The sequence below is a fragment of the Buteo buteo genome, chromosome 7, assembly GCF_964188355.1.
Source record: "Buteo buteo chromosome 7, bButBut1.hap1.1, whole genome shotgun sequence".
Classification (NCBI taxonomy): domain Eukaryota; kingdom Metazoa; phylum Chordata; class Aves; order Accipitriformes; family Accipitridae; genus Buteo; species Buteo buteo.
The window spans coordinates 45792426-45820124 of NC_134177.1; the positions used below are offsets into that span (position 1 = coordinate 45792426).

At 52.5% G+C, this 27699-nt stretch overlaps 2 protein-coding genes and 1 long non-coding RNA gene across 5 annotated transcripts; 1 reads left to right on the top strand and 2 right to left on the bottom strand.

Moving 5' to 3' along the window:
* Nucleotides 1-358: 358 nt before the first annotated feature.
* Nucleotides 359-6216, bottom strand: DYNLL2 (dynein light chain LC8-type 2). Of its 2 annotated transcripts, XM_075033000.1 has the most exons (3): nt 6059-6216; nt 2462-2600; nt 359-759 (listed from the first exon to the last, which is right to left on the bottom strand). In XM_075033000.1, the coding sequence occupies exons 2-3, from the start codon at nt 2591-2593 to the stop codon at nt 622-624; spliced, it is 270 nt and encodes an 89-aa protein (XP_074889101.1). In that variant the 5' UTR covers nt 2594-2600; nt 6059-6216; the 3' UTR covers nt 359-621. The 2 variants fall into 2 exon arrangements, with proteins under 2 accessions (XP_074889101.1, XP_074889100.1); XM_075032999.1 differs by lacking the exon at nt 6059-6216 and having other exon boundaries at nt 2462-2614.
* Nucleotides 6217-20387: 14171 nt separating this feature from the next.
* On the bottom strand, nt 20388-24326 carry LOC142033216 (uncharacterized). 2 transcript variants are annotated; one of them, XR_012651117.1, is made up of 3 exons: nt 22633-24326; nt 21697-21759; nt 20388-20701 (listed from the first exon to the last, which is right to left on the bottom strand). It is a non-coding gene; the product is annotated as an uncharacterized LOC142033216 (long non-coding RNA). The 2 variants fall into 2 exon arrangements; XR_012651116.1 differs by lacking the exon at nt 22633-24326 and having other exon boundaries at nt 21697-22600.
* A 212-nt stretch (nt 24327-24538) lies between these two features.
* SRSF1 (serine and arginine rich splicing factor 1) lies at nt 24539-27154 on the top strand. The gene is made up of 5 exons (XM_075033001.1): nt 24539-25204; nt 25586-25770; nt 26064-26236; nt 26500-26686; nt 27100-27154. Exons 1-5 carry the CDS (start codon nt 25011-25013, stop codon nt 27120-27122), a joined length of 762 nt encoding a protein of 253 aa, XP_074889102.1. The 5' UTR covers nt 24539-25010; the 3' UTR covers nt 27123-27154.
* The last annotated feature ends 545 nt before the right edge of the window (nt 27155-27699 follow it).

Genomic DNA, 27699 nt, shown 5'->3' on the forward strand with positions numbered 1-27699 from the left:
CAAGTCTAGGTCAATGTTTCAGCAGAGCCAAAAATACAGTGATGGGCACTGAAAGAGAACACCAAGGGTGCCAGCTGCAAGTCTGTTTATCACAGTCCGAGGTGGAGTTCAACTTGTGTGTGAAAGCCACATAATCAAGAGCCACCCCACCAGCTTTCAGGGAAGGTCTAAGTACCTGCACTGAGGTTACTGGGAGAGCCAGCTCTCTACAGTCTGCAGGGTGGGTACAGAGGCTCACACTGGCTTTGCTCCTCATTACAAGATTAACAGTCTAATAAAACTCAGTAAGGAAGTCAGGGTCTTTTGGCCTGCCCAAAGAAGTTTTCCCAGCCTCAAAGAAGGAGTTACCACTGAGGGAGCTGTTGTGGAATAGTTTTATTTCTTCCCATGTAAAGGCCATTGTTTAAGCATTTACAGGTTTCCTAGTGCAATACAACCAAAAAAAGCAGTAACAAAAAAATGCCGCCTTCTTCCCAGGCAACTAAACAGAAGTAGATTTTTACTGCAACATATACACATTAAATATAGTATACAGTCCATGCAGCGGCATAGCCATGTTAAAGGGAGTCGTGGCTTCAGCCATCAGTGCATTACAGTCCAAATTTCACTTGCTCCTACTTCCTATCCAGACTTGAAGAGAAGAATTGCAACCTGACCCAAGTAAAAATAGATGAAGTGCTTTGTCTCATGTGTTACATAGCTGCCAAAGTTTCTGCCAACAATGCAGTGCCAAGTTGGGTTGTATTTCTTGTCAAATTCCTGAAGAAAGAGAAGAGAGGCATTAAGGCCAAGAAAGCCCACATGAAAATAGTTTAAGCACAAATTCTTAGCTGGTTCTGTTTGCACACTATCGCCTCTCCTCCCACCTGCAGCATCTTTAGATTCCCCAATGCAAGACACTATTATATTAAGCAAGATAGTGACCAACACAACCAGACCTCTGCACTGGATTGCTTGAAGGATCCAACACAAGCAAATCATCTCCTGAGACTTGGAGCACCCATCAGCCCTGGGCAGAAAGAGCAGACACAAGAGCTCTCCTTGATACAGTGCTATTCAACCCCTGCATGTAGGCTAGCTCAGGGGAATATTTCTCCTCTCCCATTCCAAACCCACTCACAAAAAATAAAAAAAGATTTTTGGCATGTCTGCTCCAGCAAGGCATTTGAGCTTAAAGGTCACCTAAAAAAGGGAAGAAGTCTGGCTTCTGCTCTTTGGGACTCTTCTTCACATAAAGGGGAGAAAATCTGCATTGAAAATGAGCAGGCAAATTCACAGGCCCGACAGCACATGGAGACCTAGGAGGTCAGAGGTGAGCAAGCTGAATGCTGGCTTAATAGTCAGTCTTCTGCTACTTAGCAGCTAAGATAGGGTTAAAGACCATTTTCCTCCCTCTAATTAATACACAACTCCCAAGAACACCCTTCCCTCCCAAGACAGAGCCAGAAGAACAGACTCAACATTCAAGATTAAAGCAAGTGTTAGTCCTCAGATAGCAGCAAGACAGCTTGAGCTCTTTCCAGGTAACCTTTGAAGTATAGAAAAGGCTTTCTTGCCAGGGCATGAAGGTGCATCAAATTGCTTCCCTCCTCCCAACACACTCTCAGGAAACAAAGGCCAACTTCTTTTTGGATGCCTTCTGTTGCACTCACTCACTTTACAGGCTGCATTGCCCCAAGCACTTTGAAATAAGTCTTGCCTCAAAGTGATCTGAGAAGTTAGGAGACACCTTTGAATCCTTTACATTCAAGCTTAGATTACAAGCAAGGCCCAAAAGCTAGCCCAGGTGCCAGGACTGCATTGCCTATGAAGTCACACTTTCTGCCTTCAAAAGCACTTTGCCTGACCATTCAGAGAGGTGGCTACAGAGGGAACTGACAGCTCCCCAGATGCCATAAAGCATGAGACTTAAGTTAATGGGCTCCTGCAAATGGGGAGACATCTCTTCACAAGCCAGGGCAGCTTTCACAGCACAACACACAGCACCTTTCACAACCTTGCCAGCCAGCACAAGGCCCCATCCTCCTCCACACCACCCACCCCAGAGCCAGGAACATGGCAGACAGAATCGCACATGCACAGCTGCCCACTTTGAGTGAAACAGAGTAATCCCACCCTGCACTGGTAGTGCAAGTCAAGCAGCAGCATCTGCTGAGCAAGTCCTAAACAGAGACTGCAGCCAGCTTTTTCTAGGCTGGCAATCCAGAGGGACAGCACTCACACTGTTTGCTCAGAGCTTGCCAGAGCAACAGACCAGGCCCTGCTCTGCCTTGGCCCTCCTCTGACCTTGGAGAAGTCACTCCATCCTCTTGGGAATAGCAGTAAAGCAGCCAAGAAGAAAGCATCTTCTCCCTCCAAACATGCAAGTATGAAGTCTCAGACACTCAGGCTCACAACAGGCACACGTACTTTAGAGCTTCAGGAAGTCTCAGCCAGAGCAGCCCCCTCATCCCATAGTTACCTTCTTTATATATGCTGCAATGTCCTTTTCTATGTTGTACTTCTCCATTGCCTGTGTAGCACAGTCTACAGCATCCTGCTGCATGTCCTCGGACATGTCCGCATTCTTGATCACAGCCTTTCTGTCAGACATCGTGAACCTAAGGCAGAACATAGATTCCTTTAATCCCTTCCCAAAAACGGAGAAGGTTCCTGTGCATCAGAGGTTGTCCTTTCTATGGCAGGCTGCGTCACAAGCCGATACTACAAACACCCTGTTATGGCCAGGGTGAGTTTATCAGGGTAGCCTATAGTAGTCCCAGGCTAAGATGCCCCTTATAGCTGGAGCACTGGCACTATACAGAGGTTAGATCAGAAATAGTCCAACATCACCACCTGCATTAAACACATGCAGAAGAAGCTTACTGTGTGGGAGGAGACAGGATCTGCAGAGAGCCACAGCCCTCCTATACATTAATAGGCTACAGCCAAGTTTGCCTTCCAGGTGCACCAGTGGTTTGGAGCACCATCTGTTCAGAGCCTTGCAAGCAACAGATCCCAAACTGCCTCTGCCTCCAGCTGGGAGGCTCAAGAAGCATGTTAACAGCAGCAGTGCTTTTATTCTACCCCACACCAGGAGTTACAGTTACTGCTACTAGTTTAGCCTGGAAGGAGTGTTGTTCCACATTCAGCCTATCATCATTCCCTCACCTCACCACTGCTCTGCCACTGAAACCCAGACTTCAGCTGTTCCCACGGGACAAAGCCGGTCTGACAAGCCAGAAACAGGTTAACACCATGCTGCAGCCTAGAAACAAGGGCAGGGGGAAGCAAGCCCCACCACAGAGCTAGCACAGCTAGGGCCTGACAAAGCAGCCTCCTTCCCACCCCCCTCCCTGTGAACCACAACACAGATGCTAGAAACCAGCATGCTAGTGCTGCCCATGACCTGTAAGAAACTAGAAAGTAGTATACTGGAGCTGAGTGTGTAGCCCCCTTCACTCTAAGTTAGTTCAGGTGCTTCGTACTAGTCACTGAAGCCATTTACTCATAGATCTGCCATGGCCTTTCCAGGGAGGCATTCAGCATTGGGAATTTTCCAGTGCAGTTCATATTATCCTAGAAAACATGGATTTGGCAATCCCAGCCCCGCAGCCTTTCTTCAAGCAAAGGCTGTGACACATGCCCTGGGGAAGGAGCCCCACACAGTCCTGCTGCTGGCTGGCACACTCCAACACCCCTCCAGGAACCAGACCCCTCGCTCCCAAGCCACACATGAGGCCTGGTCAGGAGGCACATGTTATCTGGGGGACCAGTCAAGCAAAGGTCTGCACTGAGAAGGACCACAGCTGCTCACCTCAGCAGCAGCTCTTACCAGAGCATATTAAAACTTTGTGGAAATAAGCTTCTTAATGGCAAGGAGTGCCTCCAATTAAGCCTGCAGAGCACCATTAAGTTTCCTAAATCGTTTTACAGTGCTGTAAGTCTTGAGTGATACTACCAAGCATGTTTTGAAATAGTGAAACTACACATATTTAGCTCTACTGGGGAGTGAAGAAAATCTGCTGCAATGAGCACTTCCTGGAACAGGCCCAGAAAACTGAAGGAGTAGCTTTGTTACAGCAATTAAAGGAGCCTGCTACCCAGAGAGAAAGAGAATCCAGTTACATAATTGCAGCCCTATGATTACAATACTTCAATTCTTCACTCTGCCTGCAGTTGAAGACTTCTATTGCAACCTTAATTTATACGTTTTAGATACAATGTTTAATAGAGCACTGCTATTAACATGCACTAATAGCATCAGGAGGAATGACAGGAACTGAGCACAAACGCCAACAGAGAGCACGCGCCCCTACCACAGCTCTGGAAAAGCCACTTCCAGGCAGTTTGTTCCCCTCCGTGCTGTGGTTTAAGCCAGTGGGTGTTAGCCTGTGGCCCAGAAGCCCTGGCAGGACAAGACATGGCTCAGAACAGCCCAACCAACCGCCTGTAGATTTGGCTTCACTATCCAGGAATCTGGCAATCCCTTGGGAAAGTCTTCTGGGGGTCCAGCCCACAGGAAAAGGGAAGTAGCAGAAATTCACTTGTGGGTCATTTCTCCAGGAAAGCCTCTTTATGGGAAGAGGGCAAGCAAGCTCTCACACACACCAGGCCTTTGCACACCTCCACTGCACACTGAGTTCAGAGGGCATTTGCCATTACATAACCAGCCACAGAGTGACCTGCAAAAAGCATCTTCCTTCCTCATTGTTTAGGCAAGGAGCATCTCAGTGCAGGCCCATGCTGCCGAGGGCCAACAGCGCCATAGAAAAAAACCTATTATCTTTCAGTAGTGCTGCAAGCACTGGCCAGCCTGCCCTCCCCAGCACCGCACCGCTCCAGGGCACAGCATCCTTCATAGGCCAACCACAGCAGGGGCTGGCAGCTGGCTGTGCTGCTGGGGAGAGGGTCCCCTGCACCCGCCATGGGGCAGGGAGCAGCTCCAAGTGTCACCCCATCCACCCACCTGAACACCACAGAGCAGGGCCCCAGTCTCAGCTTATTCCCCTGTGGGGTTACAGAGGCATCCTCCCCCCAAGGCAGCCCAGTGGCACCACAGTACACATCTTATCCCTAAATCATAAGATCACAGCTGGCCCTCAGGGTCTTGGCCACCCAAGTCTGGCCTCTTCACGGGCCTCTTGAAGAAAACCACAAAGCCCCAGCACCCAGCTCAGGGCAGGATGGACCTAGGAAGGGATAACAGTACAGCTCCAGCAGCCACCCCTTCCCCAGCCCAAGGCAGGATGGGGTCTTGCAGGAGGAAGACAAAGACCACAGCCCTAGCAGCCACTCCAGGGCAGGATGAGGCCTTGGGAGGGGGATTAGGCCCAAGCCAGCACCCAACCCTTCCCTCATCAGGTTAGGATGAGGTCATGAAAAGAGTATGAGGCCCGAGCCCAGCACCCAGCCACTCCCCCAGCAGGACAGGACAGTGCTTTGGGAGGGAGAATGATGCTCAAGCTCAGCACCCACTCCTTCCCTCACCGCGACAAGATGCAGCTTTGGGACAGGGATGAGACACAAGCCCCCACACCCACTCTTTCCCTCTCCGGGCAGGATGGGGCCCTAAGAGTGGGATGAGGCCCAAGCCCAGCACCCACCGCTTGCCCACCAGGACAGTATGGAACCCGAGGATGGGGAGGAGGCCCAAGCCCAGCACCCACCACGGCGTGAGAAGGCCCTGGGAAGGGGGTGCTGTGCAGCCCCATCCCCACCTCGGCAGAAGGGGGCCCGGGGAGAAGCTCCCGGGCGGCTCCCAGGAGCCGGGCGCATGTGCAGGCCGCAGCCCTGCGTGACCTTCATGGGGGGGGGAAGTCCCGGGGGCGCCCGAGGTAGCGGTGACCTTGCCCGGAGCGGGGCGGGCAACGCACCGGCGGCAGACCACCGGGGCGGGGCAAGCTCCGAGCACCGCCGGGAACTAACCACGGGCCGGAGCCGCCCACCGGCCGGCCAGGGCCGCGACCCCCTCCCCTCCCCGGGGCGGCCCAGCCGCCACCTCACCCACGGAAGGAGCGGTGCCAGGCGAGGCGCGGAGGTCCCCGCCGCCGCCGCCCCGGCGGAGGGCGTCGCTCACCTTCACAGTGACAGGGCCACCCCGGGAGGGCGAGGCACGGCACCGAGGAGGAGGTGAGAGGAGGAGGAGGCCCGGACACCGCTTCGCCTCAGCCCGCGCCGGTTCCGCTCCGTTCCCTGCGCCGCGCCGAGCGCTCTGCGCCTCGCCGCCGCGCCGCGCTCAAATACCGCCCCGCCCGCTGCGGCGCGCGGCCCGTCGTTCCCCCATTGGTTGCGCCGCACGGCACGCCTCTTCCCCATTGGCTGAGCCGCGGCGCGGCACGCCGCCCCGGCCCGTCCGCCCGCGCTGTTCTGCCTACATCCTGTTTCATCCCAGAATGCCGCGGGGCGAGAGCGGCGCGGGGCGGGGCGGGGCGGGGCGGGGCGGGGCGGTGCTTCGCGGGGGCGTTCGCCCGGTGCTGTGAGGGGACGGGGCCTGGGGGGGGCACACCGATCGTTTGGGGGTGCTCCCCTCTGCTTTGGGGACCCAGATCCCCCCGGGGGTCACCCTGAACCCCCGGGAGGGACTCGCTGTCTTGGGGAGACCTCATTCCTTTGGGGGTGACTGCCTGGGGAGGGCCTGATCCTCTGAGGGGGCAGCCGTGTGGCGTGGTAGCACAGCCGAGCACTGAAAACAGGGCAGCGTTACAGCGGGGTGGAGAGGGTCCGTGGCATCGGGATTATGTATTCCCAACCCTGAGACATCCCAGGGCATCTTTGTGGCAGGATTTGGCCGCGGTGTGGCTGGGTACGGAGCACCGCGGCCACCCAAAGCGGCTGCGTTTCGGCAGTGCTGTGTACATGGAAAAAAGGGTCTCACGTGTGGCTCCCCGCCAGCAGATTCCTGGTGGTCCCCTGAGACTTCGTGTCCACAGAGTTGCTTGCAGGCGAGAGACCGCCATGTGCAAAGTGTTCTTGGAAAGACGGCTCAACTTAAGAGTAAAAACCAGTTCTGTCAGTGGTGATTAGTTGTAGCTTTGCACCTCGACAGCGTCTTCCACCTGACATTTTCAACATGTGGTGGTTATTGATCACTTGAGCCTTGCGAGACCCTCCCAAGCTGGCTGGCATTGCTGCAGCTTCTCATATTTACAGCTGAGAAAACTAAGGCAGGAGCAGGAGAGAGTGACCTGTGAAAGGTCCTTGAGACCATTAGTGGCCCCATTAGGGACAGATCCAGGTCTCCTGGAGCTTGATGTAACCTCCTCCTCCTCCACTGCCCCCAGAGGTCCAGGTTTTCAGGCCACTGCAGGCAGGTGCTCGGTTTCACCCACAGGACTCAGCATCTCTCCTTGTCCTGCAAAGCCAGACAGATTTCCCCCTCCCGAACATGTCAAGAGGGCTCCCTCATTTCTTGGGGTTTTCCTGCTTTTATACTGGCAGCAAAGCTTGGGGAATGCCCAGCAAAGGTGGGAGTGTCTTTCACTGAACCACCAACCTCATGTCCTGCAGGACCCGCTGCTTTTTGCCAGGGGTGTCGCAGCAAGTCCTGCCGGGTTGTCCTGATTTCGGCTGGGATAGAGTTAATTTTCTTTCTAGTAGCTGTTATGTTTTGGATTTAGTGGGAGAAGAATGTTGGTAACACACTGATGTTTTCAGTTGTTGCTAAGTAGTGTTTATACTAAGTCAAGGATTTTTCAGCTTCTCATGCCCAGCCAGCAAGAAGGCTGGAGGGGCACAAGAAATTGGGAGGGGACACAGCCAGGGCAGCTGTCCCAAACTGGCCAAAGGGATATTCCATACCATGTGATGTCATGCCCAGTATATAAACTAGGGGGGGCTGGCAGGGGGTGGTGGATCGCTGCTCAGGAACTAGCTGGGCATCGATTGTCAAGTCGTGAGCAATTGCATTGTACGTTGCGTGGTGCTTAGTCTGCTCTCCCTGGAGTAAAACTGTGGTAAAGCTCAGCATGCGTAACTTGGCAGGTACCAGTGCCGTCGGAGCAGGTCGAAGGGCTGAACCAGTGCTGCGGTGCCTTGACAGGGAACCTGCTAAGCCCCGCCGCTGGCAGCCCTGCGGTGGGGGGCTGGCAGTCAAACCCCATGCTGCCCGTTGTGTGCAGACCTCAGGGTGAGAAACAGCAAAGGAGACTCACACTTGTAATCTGTCCGCTGCCCATGCACCCGCCTGTGAGGTCTCATGGGGTCCTGCGCTCGTGCTGGCAGCGAGGGATCCTGGCATATGGCTGTGACACCGGTGCTTCGGCCACTTAGCTTTGCCATGCAGGGCTCCTGCCCTCGATAAACGTGCTCCAGGCATACACCTGCCCCCCGGCTGCCCCCGTGGGCCCGTCTGCCAGGCTGGCTGCCAGCCAGCTCCCATTTTGGTTGCTCCATTTCACTTGAGCAGAGGTGCCAAGAAGCCCTTTTGCAGAAGCCTCCTGAAGAAAAACCCAGTAAAACAAAAAAGTCCCCGTTCCCGCCTCATCCCCATTCCTGCACCCTCCCTGTTCCCACGCCATGGTACCCGCACAGCACTGCCTGGCATGAACAGCAGCAAGACGGAGACAGCACTGCCCGTGCTGAGCTGGCTCTTAACGAGACTGGTTTTAATTGCATGTGTGGCCTTGAGAACCAGGGAGACCACTCTGGGTACTGAAATCTATCTAATTTGATTGCTCAAGGAAGACAAGCCTACGGCTGATAACAGCACTCGGGGGACAGGCTGGAGTTCACTCCACGGCTGTGCTTTTGCCTCACGAGCAGGCAGCCCAGGAATGGGCCGATCCTTTTTGCTAATGAAGTGGATATTTCCTGATGTAACCTTTGCAACCTCTGAGATACTGGTCAAAACTCCCAACAGCAAATAAAATATTTACTGTTTTCAAATGGGTCCAGACCTGAGCGTCAGCCTTAAGAAGAGCAGAAGCCAGAGAGCAGCAGAAAAGCAAGTGAGGACTAATGCTGCAGGGCTGTACGGCACTAAGTTTGTAAGACCACCGCTGGTGGCATGGGACCTGACCTCCAGCCTTCAGACGGATAACTTGAGGGCATCAGCCTTCCCTCTGAGCTCAAGGCCAGGCAATGACTGCAGGTTACCTGCTGTCTGCCCGGCACCACACACACAGGAGCTGCGGACATTCTGGGGCTGCACCAAAAGCTGCTCCGGCCAAGAAGCAAAGCGTCAATAAATAAATATGTGGCCAGAGCAGAGAGCTGGGCTGCGGCCGTTAAATTACAGCCTCAGGCCTCAGCCTTATTACCATCGATATCCCTCTGCACCTCTCTGGGAAATAACTGATGGTCTCCTTGCACCCCTGGAGCGGTGTTCTCCTTGCTTTCTTCTGCAGGTTGGCTTTTCTTGCTCCCTCTGCAAGAAGGGGGAGCGGGCAGTGCCTGTCCCTGCACCCACCAACATGCTCTGGGTCACCACAAGCCACCCCCAGCCGGGACCCTACCTTCATCTCTTTTGGATGCCGGTGCTAATGCAGTAACAGGCTTAGCTACAGCCCTTTATGAGCTTCCATCTCAGCAGCAGCGGGAGTAAATATTTTTTATGGTGATGTTTCCAGAGGCTCCACATGGCCGGCGGGGGCTGGAGGTGCTGATCTCGGGGCTGAGGAGGGGGGAAAGGCCATGGCCAGGCAGATGATGGGCAGCTGCCTCTCCCAGGCAGGGAGAGGCAGGAGGTCAGAGTTCTGCAGGATGCCCAGGATTGGGGAGCCCACAGGGAGCCCTGGGAGTGGGGATGGTACCCCATAGGCTGCAGCATGGTCCCGGCTTGTCCGGCTGGAGCGGGCAGGCTCCCCCGGGGCCGTGCTGCAGAGCAGCAGAGCCGGTCATCCGTGCCAGGCTCCCAGGAACGCCTGGCCATGAGGGCAGCCGGCTCTGCTCAGGTTCGCTGCACGACACTTGGCTGGGCTATTTATAGCTCTGCCGAGTCTCTGTTGAGGCAACAGATCTCTGAGTCTTGTGGATCTTTTTTATGAGCATCCCAGACCGTGAGGCGCAGAGCCTCGGCTTTTCCATTGTTGGACCAGAACGGAGCCGTGGTTTGCATCAAGGCGGCAGTGCCGCGGGCACAGACCCCAGCTACGGCCCCAGTGCAGGCACGGGGACCAGCCCGACTGCACTGGAGAAGGCAGCTCCCTTTCTCCCTGGCACTGAGCTGCAGAGGAAACCCTCCGCTTTTCTCCTCCGAGGAGGTCTGGTATCTGGCAAACACCGAACCAGCCTTGCAGCACTGCTGCTGCGGGTGAGCTGGGCCCGCAGGTCAGGATGCCACCGCCCTTGGCAGAGCCAGGTTGCCTGGCCTGTATAGCTACACCATCCCCTACTAATGAAGGAGCTTCGTTAGTGGAGAGGGATCTGAGCGGTTGTAAGTCAGATCTCTGTTCCTGCTGCCATGAGTTTCTGCTTCATCCTCGTGTGCAGTAAGAGTGACATCCACGAAGTCTGGCTTTACTATACTATTAATCCTGAGCTGAGGCAGGGGCAGATGACAGGGGCTCGGCAGGTTTTAAGGCTAGGGGCAACTGCTGAGCGATGCTCGTCCTGTCTGTCCCGCACAACGGGAGCCCCAGGCTTTCCCACAAGGACTCCCATGCTCTGGACCTCCCGGTATTTTCCTGGTGCAAGCGGGTGCAGAAGCAGCCCTTGCCTCCCTCCTGCCCTGCCTGTCCCAGGGACACCCGCGGGCACCTTCAGTCCAGGGCAGGAGGGAGCTGCCCTGGGGACCCAGCTGCAAAGGGACGAGGTATAAAACAGTGGCCCTGAACCCAAACGGTGACAGGCTCCACAGAGCTGGCTCCAGTGTGGGTGGCTGCTTCTGTAATCCCAGTGTAACCCCATCCCAGTTACGTCCTGCCTCCTTCCCCAAAGCGGTCAGCAGCAAGAGGAGACGGAGGGGCCCCCCTCCTGCCCGGCACAGCCCCAGCCATGGCCGCCACCGGGCGCTGCAGGCTCAGCGCTGCTCTTCGCATGTGAAGGAGCATGGCCTCGATGGAAGAAAGTGCTTCAAATGCCACGGAGGGAGTACGTTCCCGAATCGTGACAAAAAGCATTTATTTATAAATTCCTCCGAGTGCACTATATAAGGCACTTCACAGGGATTAACAGGAAAAGGGCCTGGCGATGAGGAGCAGTTTGCCATCTAAGGCTGTGCTCCTCCTGCCCCATGGCTGCATGCTTCCCCACGGGACACGTTTCCAAGCCCAGGCGATTTTAAGCCAAAAATCGCAGACTTTGTGCACGTCTGCCATAAGAAACACAGAGGTCTGGGAACCGAAAGCTGGGCTGGCAGTGCGGCTGCAGCATCACACCAGTTCTGCTTCCATGCTGCACCTCCACAGTAACATTCCCCATAAGAGATTTTTCTTATTATTTAAACTAAATCCACTTTGCTACAACTTAGCCCATTACTTCTGCTCTGCCCCGCCACGGACATGGCACACTGATGTATTTTGTAGTGCATGTCCATAGCAGACGACTATAGAAATGTTGCCTTCGTCTCCTCTCCCTGCAGGAATTCCTTCCCTCTCTCGTCCTCCAACGTGTCTCCTGCACCTCTGCTCACCTCCTTGCTCTTCTCCAGACTCCACCATCAGTCACTTTCTTTTGCTGATCATCAATAAAAACAACAGCAGCAGTAAAGCACCTTCTTTTATTAAATCACCCCCTTGCTCTCCCTGCATGTCCCGGGGTATGTGGACATGGCGGTGACACCCGGGCACCCCCGGAGCAGAGCTGCTGCTCCACGCGAAGGGGGATTTGGCCACTTCATCGTATCAACACAAACCCTCTCTGTCAGGCACTGCCGGCTGCGGCCAGAGCACAAACATCACAGCCGGCGCGGCTGCGGGTACTCTTCCTCATCTAACGACATCGCAATCACCGATAATCATCCTCCTGTGGCTGATGCATCGAGCCGGCAGCTCCCGATCTCCTTGCAGAGACGTGCTGCAAAGCAACCGCACAGAAATGAGATGTGAGCGTGAGAGGGAGGCACTGCCAGCAGCTCAACCCTGCGTTCAGCCGGGGGAAAGCCTTGCAGGGTCTGACCCCTTGCAGAACACATTGCTCTCCCCGGCAAGTGACAGCCCGTCTGCGAGGCACCCATGGGCTGGCAAGCGCTGCCTGGGAGGACGGGTCCGCACACAGCCAGGCACCCCAATAACCTGCCGTCCTGGTACCCACATCATCCTGGGGCAGGATCCGGCCGGCGGTTTCTCCTGGGTGCTCACGGCTCAATACCAAAGCCTGGCACTTGCCTTGGGCGAGGCGGAGAGCCGGATCTGGCCCCTGCATCGCTGCAGTCCCCAGCCACCAGCTTTCTGGCTGCTGGAGCCGGGTCCCTCAATGGCCGCAGCCCCCCCTGAGGCTGCCCAACGAGTTATTTTTTACCGGGAGTCAATTGTTTTGGCAAGTGTTTTGCAAACTGCATTACGGAGGGTTTGCTATCAGTCCTGGGCTGCTTTGATCAATCTTGTTTGCGAAGCAGTTTTCAGCGCCCTGGTTAATGTACGTTATTATCTCCCTGAATCCCTGCTATAGAACCTGAATAAATCCCGTGGAAAAACAAAATGCCCTATAAAAGGAAATGCTCTATAAAACTCCAGCGGGGAGCTGCCACCGCTGATGCTGAGGGTTTGATCACTGTAAGCAGTCCGTTAACGTCAATATCAGACCCTAAGTCCCCCACTTTATTGTTCCCAAATTTGGGACAATAAAGCGTTTTCACTACCTGCCATCCTCTTCACTGCACAGATCCAGTCTGGGCACATTTCTGTCTCCCGTGGGTTTCTCTCACATCCCCTGGGGAATGGGAACCAGGTTTTCTCTGTGCCTGGTGCTCTGAGCACCTCGTCCCCATGCCTGATCTGTAAAGGCTTGCAGTCCAGAGTGAGACCGGAGTGCATGAATACCAGACCTAGGACTGTCCCCCAGGTTCCCAAGCCGGGAAAGGGGTCACTACCTGTTATTGCTGCCAGGAGCAGCGGGGTAGCAGGCATAGGGGATCAAGGTGTTTCTGCCTAGGGAGAAATGCTCCTTCATCAGAACCACCCAGGACTGGGCCACACACTTCCCAGCAGCATCACACACCGGGGCTCTGAAACCCCCAAACACGGCCTCCGGCCATGCAATGCCCTGTTCCCAAAGCCAACACGGCCCTTATGTGGCTCCGACGTGCGGGGAGCTATTGCTCCTTGTCTTCCCGGGGTCTGTCCTGGAGTAGAGGCAGCTGCAGCGTGGCACCACGGCAGGGCAGCCTGGGCTTATCTCCAAGGCAAACAGGCTTAAAAATGTGACAAGCTATAGATGGCTTTTTGTCTAAACATTGCTTTCCACGAGGTAGTGCGTTCCTTGCCATCCCGCAAGCGTGATGATAGAAAAAACTAATACTAAACGACTTGAGAGCCTTATTAATATGTATTCAGGTCATCTGCTCTCTGCAAGTTTTTGCAGGTGACTTGTGGTGTGCAGTTCATGCAGGATCCATAAATAAAAATACTTCTCTGGAATCTCAGCAGGGTCATATTAGCACAGGAACACAACAACTGCCTTTGTGCATGTGGAGGGATGAGGGGTGACGCAGCTCGGCCGGGCTGAGCCGTCCAGCTCCCTGCTTGCTGCTCCCAGCACCCCAGCCCAGGCTCCCAGACCAGCTGGATGCACCGAGAGCTAGGAACTCCTTTTAATCCGATCTCTCCCAAAGTGAAGGACTGGTTTAGAGACAACATGAACACCAAAGGAAAAGTCATATCAAAGCCACATGCTGTGTGACCATGCCTTGTGGCTTTGCTCCTGCAGCGAGCTTTGCAGGAGTCCCGGTCTGACCGTGAGGCAGAGGGTTTTGGGACACGGACTCAGTGTGCTTGCAGGGTCAGGTCAAGGACGAGTGTTAATTTTACTTTTTCCCTTGAGTTTCTCCTTTTGTTCTTTTCTGTCCTGCCTCTTACTTGGGCTGGGTGGTCCAGCACAAGCCCTAAACCCAACGTGGTTTATCTGCAAGGGGCCCTGCCTGCACATCAAAGGCTTCCTAAATTTTTAAGGCTGGAAAGGCTGTTGTGATCATCTACCCCACCCTCCTGTGAGCCACAGCACTCGCCAGAGTTGGTTTTTTGTGGTTGAGCAGAGCACTGCGCTGCCCTCAGCTGAGCTCAGGGGTGCCAAGGCATGCCAGGTTGCTTTGGGCTGGCTGCAGGGTGGGGGTTTCCTCCTGCACCGCTGCAGCACATCCACAGCAGCCGTGTCTCCATGCCGCTGTCTGCATTTCCTCCGCTCTGCCGTGTTCCTTCCTTCCCTTCTGCGGGTCAGCCATGGGCTGCAGTCCCCAGGGTTGTCCCTGCTCCGGGAACATGCTGGGCACTCGGGGGTGAACAAACTGGGAAATCACGTGTAAATCAGTTGGTGCTCATGCATGAAATAATTGAGCAGTCATGCACACACTAATTGGGCATTCATATGCAAAATAACTGGGCACTCATGCGTGAACTACTTGGGTGCTCATGCATGCACTAATTGGGGGCTCATGTGTACAGTAATTAGGCGTTCATGCATGCACTAACTGGGCATTCATGCATGGACTAATCCTGCACTCGTGTGTGAACTAATTGTGAATCTGTGTGCAGGTTTCCTGGGTGCTCATGCAGGATCTTTTCGGTTGCTCATGCATGCACTGGTCGGGCACTCATGCACCTCCCAGGCACTCATGCATGAACTAATTGGGTGCTGATGCATGAACTCGTTGGGTGCTCAAATGTAAATTAACCCGGCACTTGTGCATTCACTGGCACTTATGCATGAATTAATTAGGCACTCATGCATGACCTGGCTGGGTGATCATGCAGGTACAAGCAGAGCCCGGCAGAGCGGCAGCCCCGCACAGGGCAGGGAAACCTGCCAGCACCAAGCGCCGGATGGTGCAGCACCAAAAATACCCGCTGGTTCCCCCAGCACCCGTGAGCTGGTGGTTTTGTCTCCCCAGCAGCCTTGCTGCCACACACGAGCCGATCTCACACCTTCCCCCGAGCTCCCCAGGGTGTAGGAAGCAGCTACTGCCATACAGACAACTTAAACTCTGTTCTGTCACAGCATAAATATGAGAAGCTCCAAAAGCAGGAGACAAGGTCTCCACTGTGTAAAATGATTTAGGTCAGTCTCACTTCTGCAGTGATTTATTTAAGCTCTAGCAGTTCCTGGCCTGAGTGAGGGAAAAAAAAAAAGAGGAAAAAAAATAGAATCCCCCGTATTTACACTATTTTTCTGTAATGTTTACGTTGTGGAAGTTACAGCATCATCTGCCAGCACCACTTTTAATCCAGGCCTGCAGACATTTCCACTACACACTCACATTTCTTGGGGTTCAGACTGCAGTGGAGCAACTTGCTAAGCACAAAATCTCTGCCTGCAAAAGCTTTCGAGTGGCTGTTTCTCACTGAAAAGCATGTCCCTCGATCACTACCGAGGCTTTACCAGAAATGATCTTCCATTCCTGCAATCGAAAAAACGGCCATTGCAAGTGGACTCGGAAGCAAAGCAGCCAGAAACAACCCGCTGCGGGTGCAACTCTGCAAACTCACAGCCGGCACACAGGCGGTGGTGGGAGCCCAGCACCGGGCAGCGTGTCCCGTGCCGGAGCCAGCACCAGCCCAGCAAAGCAAGACCAGAAATGGGGGGCTCCCCAGATGGGCACTGGAGGTCATGCCTAGCTAAGTAGCTATGTGTATAAGTGTATATATTTTATATACCAGGCAGATATTCAGGGGCTCGCTGTGACACAGGTGCCTGGGCCAGGAGCCCAGCGGGCTGGCATCAGGAAAGCACCAGCCAAACTCCCCTTCCCTGCCCTCCTCGCCAGCCTGGTCAGTCACCTATTAATGCTCTCACTGGACTCTATGGAAGGAGCTGCAAGTTGATCCAATCAATAAATATACATTTTCTACATCCCTTAAGTCTGTAATATCTCTCTGTATATAAGAGGCCACAAGGGATTTTATTTTAATTAGAGGAATGCTTAAGGCTACTCTGCCTGCTGCTTAATCTGCCCTGGAAATAAAGCGGGGAAAAGGTTCTCGCCAGCAACGACCCAAGGGCTCAGCAACAGCACGAGGGCAGGACCAGGGAGACAGAGCGGAGCACAGCCCGTATCCACCTCCCTCTGGCACCTTCAGCACGAGTCGGGAAAATAAGCGATGCTAAACCGGAGCGGCTCTGACCCCACCACCCTTTGGACTCGGCTCATGTCCTGCCACAAGCGCGATGGTACGGAAAGTGGCAGTGCCTTCTCTAGGCACGAGGGATTTATTTATAAACAGTCGGCTGAAACCCTGCTTGCATCTCCAGCCTAAGTGCAAGGTGGTTCTTCTGTTGGGATGTAGGGAATATTCCCATTTTCCTGCAGTGATGTGGCTCTTCCTCCTGTCAGCGATGCCCTGCGTAAGAAGGTTGAGTACCTGAACATCACCCACCGCAGTAGATCCACGTTGGGGAGATATCCTTAAACAGCCACAGCACCTACCCAAAAAGCACAGAGCTCCAGTGCCGGCTGTGTGTTGTGCGGAGGCAGGAAGAAGACTCAGCTTTTGGTATTTTACTGCTTATGAAATCTCATGGTGTCCTTCCAGCACACAACCCGGGCCCCGGGAAGCCCCCCGCAGCAGGACAGCCCCCAGGAGCAGCCTGGCGCAGGCTGCCCTCGGAGCCAGGCGTGCATGTCCAGGCATTGCTGCGCTGGGGTTTGCTCTCAGCTCCTCTCCTGCACCCAGCAGAACATGCCCAGTCTTGATTTATCGAGGTGTAACCCATGCCTGGGGCTGTAAGCACACCCCATCCCTTGCCCAGCACCCCCCAGAGTGCAAATTACTGGGCTGAGGAGTGCTAGTTGTTCATGGCGATACGGGGAGGTGTCAGGAATGCATTTCATGGCAAGGAAAGAGTAGAGGTTTCGAGTGAACAAAATATACATTGCCAAAGTTTGCAAAGGTGGTGGTTTTTTTAAGGGAATGTAACAGCTGCTGAGGTCTCACAGCAAGCAAATACCCGTGGGAGGAGAGCAAACCTCTGCACAGACGGCATGTGTCCTCAGAAACAGCCCTCGGTGGCCTCAGGTGGCTCTGTCCCCATGCTGGGCTCCACGCAAGCCCGTGTGTCAGCCACCATCGAACACGTCTCTCTTTGCCGTGGAGCACCAAGAAGCCAGCAGGTTTCCCCGGGTTCCCGTGGTGCTGCCAGAGCTGCAGCCAAACCCGTGCCCTCGGTGTAAACCACCAATGCAGGTGTCTGGAAGGCGCATTCCCAGTTCAGCCCAGTCCCACCGGTGCTCAGGGGGCACTTTGGCCCCAGTCCATCGCAACGCTCAGCTTGTGTTTAACTCCAAACAGGCAAGCAATCGGTGAGGGTGCAAAGCTGCTCTCTGCCCAGGAGGATGCGGAGGAATAAAAAGGGGAATAATAAAAAAAAAAAAAAAAAAAAAAGCCCTAGAGGAAAAAAAATACTCACTGACATCTTTGATGCTCTCGAAGCAAACAAAAGTATATAGAGGCACTGCTTTATGTTCGCCCCTAGGACCAGCAGCACACATTTAATGTTCTTTCTTCCTCTGCTGTTAACAGCAAAAAAGCCTCGCAGGGGACGGCCCTGGGCAGAGCGAGCTGCGGCCACACGGGCCATAATGGAAATCTGACGGACCCTGAAGCAGCGTGTGTGTGTGTGCAGCCCGGCGATCCATCACCGCCGCTTCAAACAGCAAGCAGATTCCGGCTGCAGCTCCCTGCGCAGGGAGCGAGGGGAGGGGGTGCCGGGAGACCCCGGCCGGTGCTTCGTGCCTGGGATCGTGTCCGTGAAGAACACCCATGGTAGGTGGTGGCAGCCCCGGGGGCCAGCAAAGTCCCCCCCCAAAGGCAACGCTAACGCTTGCGGGGCTTGAAAGCGGCCTGCCGTATGAGGAGAAACGAGGGCTGGCGCAGGGAAGAGCTCAGCGCGACGTCTCTCACTGGTTTGCTCTGCAAAGGCTTCGCCCCGTTGTGTCCCACCTCCCCGCCGGCTGCTTCCTCGGTCCACAGCAGCGCTGCAGAGGATAAACTCAGCAAATCCAGTTCCCATTCGCAAAACACCCACCGTGACTCTTTAATCACAAAGTGGTGCACGTCTAATGAAAACCTCTGTTACGGAAAGGCAAATGAAACACACGGTAAGGTCCTCCGATACGCCACAACTTTATCCAAAGCGTTGGGTTTACAGTTAACTGGTTCCCATGGAGCTTTTACTGGTGCTGCGGCTCCCAGCCCTCGCCAGCCCAGCTCTCCCAGACCTCCGCGTCCCATGAAGCTCACTGCTCCTTTGATCCTTTCTTTCTCATGTGTGGTATTTCAGAGTGTAAAAATGTTCATATGCTTCCTGGGAAACTAACAAAATTATTTCCAATGTTCATGCTTGGGTGCTGCCTCTAAATTACAATGATCTGCTATTCTTATTTACTATCCTCAAGCAACTGAACCCAAAAGGCGTATTAGGAAAAAGAAAAAAACTAGGTTTCTTCTTTGCATTTCACATTTTAGTTGGGCTATTGTCGTACCAGTAAGTCTGATACCATATAGGAAATTAAAATTGTCTCCTTTTTGCTTTGCACCGCGCAGCAGAGTGAAGGACAGCCACTGCCAGCAGAAGATGGCCAGGGTGCTTCCACTCCTAATTTCTGACTACATATTTTAACTTGCTCATTTCAAAGCAGTTGATTTTGCACCTTTCACCTTCTTTAAGAATGATTGGGGTATGAACCTAGGGGTATTAGGTTACCTAATGGGGAAGGTCTGGATAATAAAATGCTGTGAAACAGGATTTCCAGTGGGAACAGAAACGGGCCTTTTCACAGTACCTTTTAGCCGGGGCACTGGGCTCGGCAAACAGCTCAGGAACTTGGCAACTGCTCCCACCCCGGGCCTTTTGTAAACAACTAGTTTATTTTTCCTCGTTTGTTTGCCTTTCATTTAGCTCATTTCAGACAGGCTCGGTGTCACTCTTACCTTGGTCTGTGTGACTTTTTGTGTTCAAACAGTTATCGCAATCCCTCGCCTTTCTCAAGTGTTTACATAAAGTTACGCATGTCAACAAAACAGCTCCTAAAACTTTATTTGTATTTTCAAATATTCTGCTTGAAACAAATTTAAATGCATTTCTCACTCATTCTATTTCCTTGTATCAAAAAAATCAGCAAATCCACATTGATGCCACGGGGGCCGCATCCCGTCGTCTCTTCAGAGGGAGGACGTCGGCAGCGCTGCCAGCAGCTCTCTGATAGAAAGCTAATGGAAAACCTCCTTTTAAAAACCACTGAGGCCTAGCAAATTGGGGTTATTTCTGGAGAACAAAAAGATTCAGCTCTACCCACGCTCCTGAGGCTCGGCGGCATGGCCACCACAACGTCTAAATGCAGAGCTCTTGCTGCCCATGGCAGGGCAGCTGATGGCTGTGCCACGGCACTGCCCCTTCCTGGTGGGGAAGGTGGCAGATGCCACAGACCAAAAAAGAAGCTATCGATACCTCTAATGGACACGTACAAAATGATGCCTGTTTAATAAATAACTTTAATAAATAACTCTTGCTGCAAGGGTTGGCTCACTTGGCGTTACCTCCCCGGTGTTTTGTCACCACTGACTGTTTCAGTTCCCTGTACCAGGACGGCATCGCTCGCCCCGAGTCGAAGCACAAGCGGTGGGAAAGGAGGTGCTGAGCAGGGTCAGCGAGCTCCCAGCGCTGGTGCTGTGCCACCAGCGTGTGCTACGGCAGAGGGTCCTCAGCAGATCCTAGCACAGACAGCTCGGCTGGCCGTATGCTGCGCGCCTGGGGTGTGGGAAGGCGTTGAGGGGAAAGGAGGCAACTCCGGGAAATGCACAGAGAAATAAAAATAGCAAAAGAAGAAGGAGCGGTTGCAGGGGAAACCCTCGCCGGCCAGTCTCTGCCTAACCACGAGGATCTTTCTGAAATGAGCAACCCAAACGGATACACTCCTTTTCACTTACTTACTCCTTATCAGAAATAAACCTTAGCAGGTTTATTTTCATTAACAGTTTGCATTCATTTTCCTCTGTCCATGTCAGGCTTTGGAGGATGTCGCTAGGCAGGGAGAAGGAAGAGCAATGAAACCGGCTGCTGCAATATTCAGTGACAGCAGGAGGCAGGGAGCAATGGGGAGTGGGCAGAAGGAGCCTGCAGAGCCTTGTATGAACATAAATGTTTTCCCAAGGAAAGAAATCAATTAAAACAGGTTTGGGGGGCTCATTTAAACTTTTCAGTCTGTGCTAACAGCTGCCTCTCCCCCTCCCTGCCCCCAGACATGGTGCGCTGGCACGTGGGAATTAAAGTTGAAACCATGCGCTGAAAATCAGAGTAACATAAAAGCAAGACAGCAGAAATCATATCAAACACCCTGATTTTTATTTTATTTTTTTTTTAAATTAACATTTAATTGCTACCAGCAACACAAATAACCACGTACAATTTAACTGGATTCTGCTTCCTTGCGGCCCTTCAGCCAGCCTGGCAGGTTGCTGGAGACCAGCCCGGGGTGATGAGGTGGCTCGTGGTCCTGCGCTGCTGCGGCTGCAGGAATGGGTCCAGGCTGCGCCGGAGGGTCCCGTGAAGACCTCAGCAGTCTGCTCCGAGGGCACCGTACGATCACGGCTCTGCTGAGCACATCGTGCTTAACAGCTGCAATGGTGTAGCTGTTCTAATGAAGAAAAAAGAGCAACGTTTCAGAATTTCTAAAAATGAGCATTTCACAATGCCTTCCAGGCGTGATTTGAGTTCAGGTGGTGTTACCTATGGAAAATGCCAGTTGATGCAGCCCGCTCTTCTGGGTGGCTTTTCTACTTTAAATCTCTACCTGTGTGTGTCCTTTCATGAAAAACTCACACTGCCAAAGTGTGTTGTGTTTTTCGTTTGCATCAAGGCGTGCTACAGCATGTGCATGTGAGTCTTTCTGCTTACATAGAAATCTACATAAATAAAACAAGCTCTGCCACCATCCACTTTTATGGGAAATATTTTCAAATTTACACATACTTTGTCTTATCAATGTACTCAGAGTTTCTCTGAAAAAGATCAGACTGTCTTTTGCATCTTTTTTCTACATGCAAATTAATAACTTTGATAACATTGAGGCACTATTTAAAATCGAAGGCCCCCAAAATGTCAGCTCTATATTTCAAGCTCCAAAGATGCTATCTGTGCAGTTTCATCTTACTGTTGAAATGCCAAAAGAAACCACTCAAGCAGCATATTCAGAACGACTGTTATGGGAGGGAAACGGCGAGTTTGGACAATTCAAAGCTTAGTTCTCCAAAAAAACGTTACAACTTAAGACATTGTTTTAAAAATGACCCTTTTCTTCCAGACAATCTGAGCTTTGATGAACTGTTATTTTGCAACACAGTAAGATTAGTCAAGACTAATCCCAGCTGGATGGTACAGTACTAAAGATGAGGAAAAACAGGTTCTCGCTAACAGAGCCAGGCGAGTGGTCGAGGCGATGAAAGCCAGCACGCAGAACTGCAACCCAACCCACCCAGCTCAGACGCGGGCTGCGGTCCCTGCGCTGCCCCTAACCCTGCCAGCTCCTCTGGGAAAAACCTCTTGCTTCCAATGCCTCTGTTTCGTCATAAATAAAAATGAGCAGTGACCCCATTATAAAGCATTTTAGTATCCTTGCACAAGAAGACCCACCTGCGGCATCGGGATGGTTCTTTGCCAAAAGCAAGAGTGGATTTTAACACCGTGGGAGGAGGTCTGGGAATGAAGGGGAGAGGAAGGAAGGCTGTCAAAATGCCGGAAAGGGCCAAACCAAAGTTGCTCTTTTTCTTTCTCTACCCGAGGAGGCCTAAAGCAGACTGAGGAGGGGCTGTGACAAAGCGCTCTGCAGCATATCTCCACCTGGATAAGTTCAGCAAGCTCAGACACTTCCCATACTGGGTTACACTGTTAACATTGGCGTTATTCATCAGTATTCCCAGTTGGAAAGCCCTGTTTTTCATTACTCTCATTTTGAGAACGAAAGCTTGTCATTTTACAGTAGTCGGCTTCTTTTTTTAGCAAGATTATTTGCCATTTCTTTCCCAGTAATTTATTTTCTACATAATTAATGTTTAATGATTCTCCACATATACATTTTGCTAGAAAGCCAAAAGCAACTCTGACAAAGCAAATAAATGTTCTGCAGCTTATCCAACTGTTTTAAGCACTCTGCTGATAACACAGAGCAAAAAAGGTAATGAGGAAGAAAACATTCAATATTTCTATAAAGAGACACTACATTAAGGTAATTAAGGCAATCATTTAAAGCAGTTATGAGGATTATTAACACACAAAAGAAATTATGCAATAGGGTTTTCACAAACCAGGCAGACTTACCATTATTTTATGATGCCTTTAAGAATAACTTTCAGCAGTTTAATAAGTTTTTGAAAATAAAGACTCATTTCTTGGCAAAGGATGGAGCCTTCCCTACACTTGGGGAGAGCACATGCAGGGTCTTTGAGATTTTTTTTTTGGGGGGGGGGAGTTGTTCTTTTCCTTTTTTCAATATGCAACAAGTATTTCTACTGCGGTGGCAAATAACTGACTTAGCTTGTTAAATTGTGCTAGTTCCAAAAACGTATTTACCCCGAAGCATGCACTGAAGTCACGTAGATCAACGCTGGAACCACAAGGGCACGCGCTGCAGTCACCGTCTCGCCAGTTTGTGTTCCTCTACAGACAGACTTGTGAAACCATCGTACTCTCTTAAAGATGTAGAAAATCCCTAGATACTCGGTAGTTTATACTTTGCAAACCACCACTTCTGAAGATTGACTTTCTCATAACATCTTTCAGTGATTAATAGCAGTCTTTACTTAAACCACTAGCAATCTAACATAGATATTACCAATGTTAAAAATCACTAGGGCAGAACACGGTACTGTACTTTAACGTACATGAGAGAAAAATGAAAGGCATTTGTAACAGTCAGACACGTTATGACGTTATCCTGAAAATATTTTTCTAACTGTAAGTCATCAGGATTGCTGTTTTTCTAGAGGAATATGCATTTTTAATTAACACATGAAAAATGAAGTATGCATGACAGACTCTACTAGAGGCATGACACATTTTTCAAAATCCCTTAATTAACTCAGGAGCCTAAAGGGTTTTTCTACACACTCAGATACCTTAACCCCATCACGGTGGTTACAGTGACTCAACCTTTCTGGCACCACGTGGACTCGCTTGTGCCGATACAAAAGATAACAAGGGATAAATGAGAGAGTTTCAGATTGCAAAAGTACAACTATTTCCAACATTTTTTAGAAGTATCCCTCCCACATCTGTTCCATCTTGTGGATCATACGAAAAAAATCTCACTTCAAAAGCAATTTGCGACCTGAACTCCAAGCAGTGGGGCACGAGTCACGTTGGGTTAGGATGAGGTGGGACACGCCAGGGCAGAGCTGCTGTGCTCCAAGGGGTTGGGGCACACTGAAGCGCTTTGTTCATCTGGTTACATTTACTGCCTTAACACATCTTCTAGGGTTTCGTGACAAACTAGACGACTACACTGGTGCTTCAAACTGACTTTATTTAAATTGATTTCTGAACATAGTTGTACACCACTTTCTTGCTTCTTCCCCACGAAATCCTTTTCTGCCCTCTTTTGTACACATTTCTCATGTAATTCTACACTAAACCTCTGAAGACGCACCATAAAGCACGCGCTTCTGCAGGAGCACATAGCCCTCAGGAGACGATGTTTTCATAAACATGTCCACTTGAGATGTGACTTTGCCTTAACCTCAAATGCTTTTTTGTTCCTCTTATTAACTTACGAAGACAGAAAATGAAGTCAAGTACATTCTTAAGGTTTGTTCTGCCCAAAGTCATCATGCTCTGCCTTGCAAAGTAAATTTGAGTGTCCTTCCAGAGCAGACCATGAGATCAGTCTGATGCACGAGCCCCCAAGAATGACACAGCATTCAGAAATGGGACAGCACAGCGTTAGGGGGGAAAAAAAGACCACAACACTCAACAGCCCTAACCTTAACTTTAATGCTCTGCTGAAGGGGCTACATAAGCAGGATGCTCGCATGGCCGAACAGTGGACCTAGGCCTGCATTCAGCTCCCTGTGCCCTCAGGGCAGCCATTTTACCTCAGCGTGGCCGAGCCGGTCCCAGCTCGCCTCCATCCTACCCTCGACCCTCCCCGCCCGCCTGGGGAGCGGGCAGAGCCCTTTTCCCGGCTCCCCCCTGGGCACACCACAACGTGACAGAGCCGTGACGGCGGCCCAGCCCCGGGCCGCAGCCCTTCTGCCCGCAGCGGTAGAGCGACCGGCACCGCCGCCATCCCATCCCACCCCGCCCGTCCACCGCCGCCGCCACAGCCGCTGCACACGGCCCGCCCGCCGCAGTGCATTGTGGGACACGCTCCACGCCTTGGCGCCAAGCTCCCTCCCCCCGCCGCCACCGCGATGCATTGTGGGATACACCCTCCCCTGCCCCGGCCGGGTCTTCTTGGCGCGGACGCCGCACCGGATGTGACGCCAAACGGCCCGCCGCCGTCAAAACCGCGGCCGGGGGATCGCGTTCTTTCCTCCCTCCGCCGGCGGCGGGGCCTTTCCGAGGAAGAACCGAGCTCGCCGCACCCTCGCACCCGGGAGCTGCGCCGCCAGTCACGGGTTACGGCTTCTCGGGTGGTCGCGGCCAAGGGGCAAGAAAGAAGGGACTACTTTCCTCCGAGGCCGCGCATGCGCAGGAGGGAGGAGCGAGGGCGCGGCGGGAGACGCGGGTGCCGCCTCGTTGGCCTCCAGCGCGGGCGGTGCTGCGTCCCGGGGTGAAATCGCTGCGCGCAGTAGGACCGCGAGGGGAGCCGCGGTCGCCATTTTGTAAGCGGTTGTTGGGGGAGGCGGCGTGTGCGCTCCTCTGTCTGCCCGGTCTCGGCCCCGCGCCCGCTCGCCCGCCCGCTCTCCGCGCTCCGGCCCTCCACCGCCGCAGCCATTGCTGACCTTGCCATGTCCGGAGGGGGCGTGATCCGCGGCCCAGCCGGCAACAACGACTGCCGCATCTACGTGGGGAACCTGCCCCCCGACATCCGCACCAAGGACATCGAGGACGTCTTCTACAAGTACGGGGCCATCCGCGACATCGACCTCAAGAACCGCCGCGGGGGCCCGCCTTTCGCCTTCGTCGAGTTTGAGGACCCCAGGTGAGACCCCCACCACCCGCGGGCGCTCCCCTGGGAGGGCAGTGGGCGGGGGGCCGCGGCCTGTGTTCTCTCCGTGTGCGTGTCCCGTCCCCCCCCAGCCCCGGGCCTGAGGCGGGAGCAGCCGCCCGGGAGCTGCCTCCCCCCCCCCCACCTCAGTATAGCACCGGTCCCCTCCCGCCTCAGGCCGCAGTAACGGGCCCACGCACCGTTGCGGGTGGCGGGCCCGGGAAAGGGGGGGGGGGGGCGGCGGGCAGCGGGGTGGGGCCGGCGGGAAGCGGGAACAAAGGCGGGGAGGCGGTGCGTGGGCAGGGCGCGGCGTGGAGGGGGGGGGGGAAGCGGGCGGACGGACGGCCGCGCTCACCGCCCCGTCCCGTCCCGCAGGGACGCGGAGGACGCCGTCTACGGGCGGGACGGCTACGATTACGATGGGTATCGCCTCCGCGTGGAGTTCCCTCGGAGCGGCCGGGGCACCGGGAGAGGCGGCGGAGGTGGCGGAGGGGGTGGAGCCCCCCGGGGCAGGTACGGCCCCCCGTCCCGGCGCTCGGAGTACAGAGTGATCGTCTCGGGTGAGTCATTGTTTTTGGTTGTTTGTTGTTTGTTTTTTTTTTCTTAACCCAAACGCTCCCTCGGGGTCCTGCGGGCAAGCATCCCGGTGAGGGGTGATGCAGCTCCAAGTTTCCTAAAAAGCCATCGCCTGGCGTAGCCTGGGAGGAATGCTGTCCGTAGGATGCGAACAGCTCCTCGAGGCAGCCCGTCTGCTTGCTAAATAGCCTCTTTTGTTTACTGCAAGCTGACGCTGTGAACTACAGGAGGCGAGAATACAGCCGGGTTTTAAAGCGATGCTTTGCTTTTTATATAGGGCTGCCTCCAAGTGGAAGTTGGCAGGATTTAAAGGATCACATGCGTGAAGCAGGTGATGTATGTTATGCTGATGTTTTCCGAGATGGCACTGGTGTCGTGGAGTTTGTACGGAAGGAAGATATGACCTACGCTGTGCGAAAACTGGATAACACTAAATTTAGATCTCATGAGGTAGGTTTCATACTTACTTTTTTTGGCCAGAATTGGATACAAGGGGCTTAACAGTAGGATTTGAAGGTAAGGAACGTGTGGTGTTCATTGTTTATATACAAAGCAGCTAAGTAAGTCTGTGGTCAGTTTGTCAGGAGATAGACTTTAAAGCTTTGATGTCTATTTCCGTGCTGTAGTAAACAATATCTTCAGTCTATCAGCATGCCTAAAAAAATGGCCCTAAAGCCGAGACTTTTCAATCGAAAGTTCTGTCTGTTCAATAGGGAGAAACTGCCTACATCCGTGTTAAAGTTGATGGCCCAAGAAGTCCAAGCTATGGAAGATCTCGGTCACGCAGCCGTAGTCGTAGCAGAAGCCGTAGTCGAAGCAACAGCAGAAGCCGCAGTTATTCCCCAAGAAGAAGCAGAGGATCTCCACGCTACTCTCCCCGTCACAGCAGATCCCGATCTCGTACATAAATGATCACTAGCTCTGATCTTTTTGTAGAACCCCATGTTGTACACAGTTTTCCTTTACTTAGTACAGTCTTTTGTTTTTTTTTTTTAAATTCAAACTGTTTTATTCAAATTGGCTGAAGTGTTGAATTGCATTCTTGTGTAAAATCCCTAGTGAGTATTTGCTCCTTAACATCAACATTCCCCTCATGTCTTTGGTAAATTGTATTTTAATTGATGTCAGTCAGGATTGTTTCAATTTAGTTCTAGTTAAATACCAACATTCTTCGAACTGTGGTATTGCTGTGTAAATGTCTCAGTGTTCAGCTATGGTTTATACGAGCTGGGGATGTTGGGATGTTTGTGGCTAACTTGTCTCTTCTGGGGGATCTTATATTTTATCTTGCCTTTTCGTGTGTCTTTCTGTAGACATATCTGAAGAGATGGATTAAGAATGCTTTGGATTAAAGGATTGTGGAGCACATGTCAATCATTTTAGGATTGTCAAAAGGAGGATTGAGGAGGATCAGATCAATAATGGAGGCAATGGTATGACTCCAAGTGCTATTGTCACAGATGAACTTGGCAGTATTGACCTTATACTGAGAGACAGGTTAATTGAGTACGTGCACCTACGTGTCACTTCAGGCATGTTCTAGTTACCGCAGACTACAATTGCTCTTTTCTTTAAAACTTTTGGGGGGGGGGCAATTGTGGCTAAATACTTGCTTTTGTAATTCTCTATTTCATTCTAGTTTTTTAAAGGAATAAAGTGGGACGGGGGTGGGAGTATTGGTTTACTTTGTCATGCAGCATTTGGTTACAAGTGTTAATGTTATGTAGTATTCGTACACTTGTAGTAGATCAAGGGTATCTTTAAATCAGAGTATAATATCAATACTGCTAAAATCTGCATGTCCTCTGTGTGACTGATACAGCGTTGCTATTTCATTTTTTTTAAGTATCAGAATGAAAGCAAAAATAGAAAACCTAGTTGGGAGTAATTTCTTAAGTCTCAGCCCTGCCCCC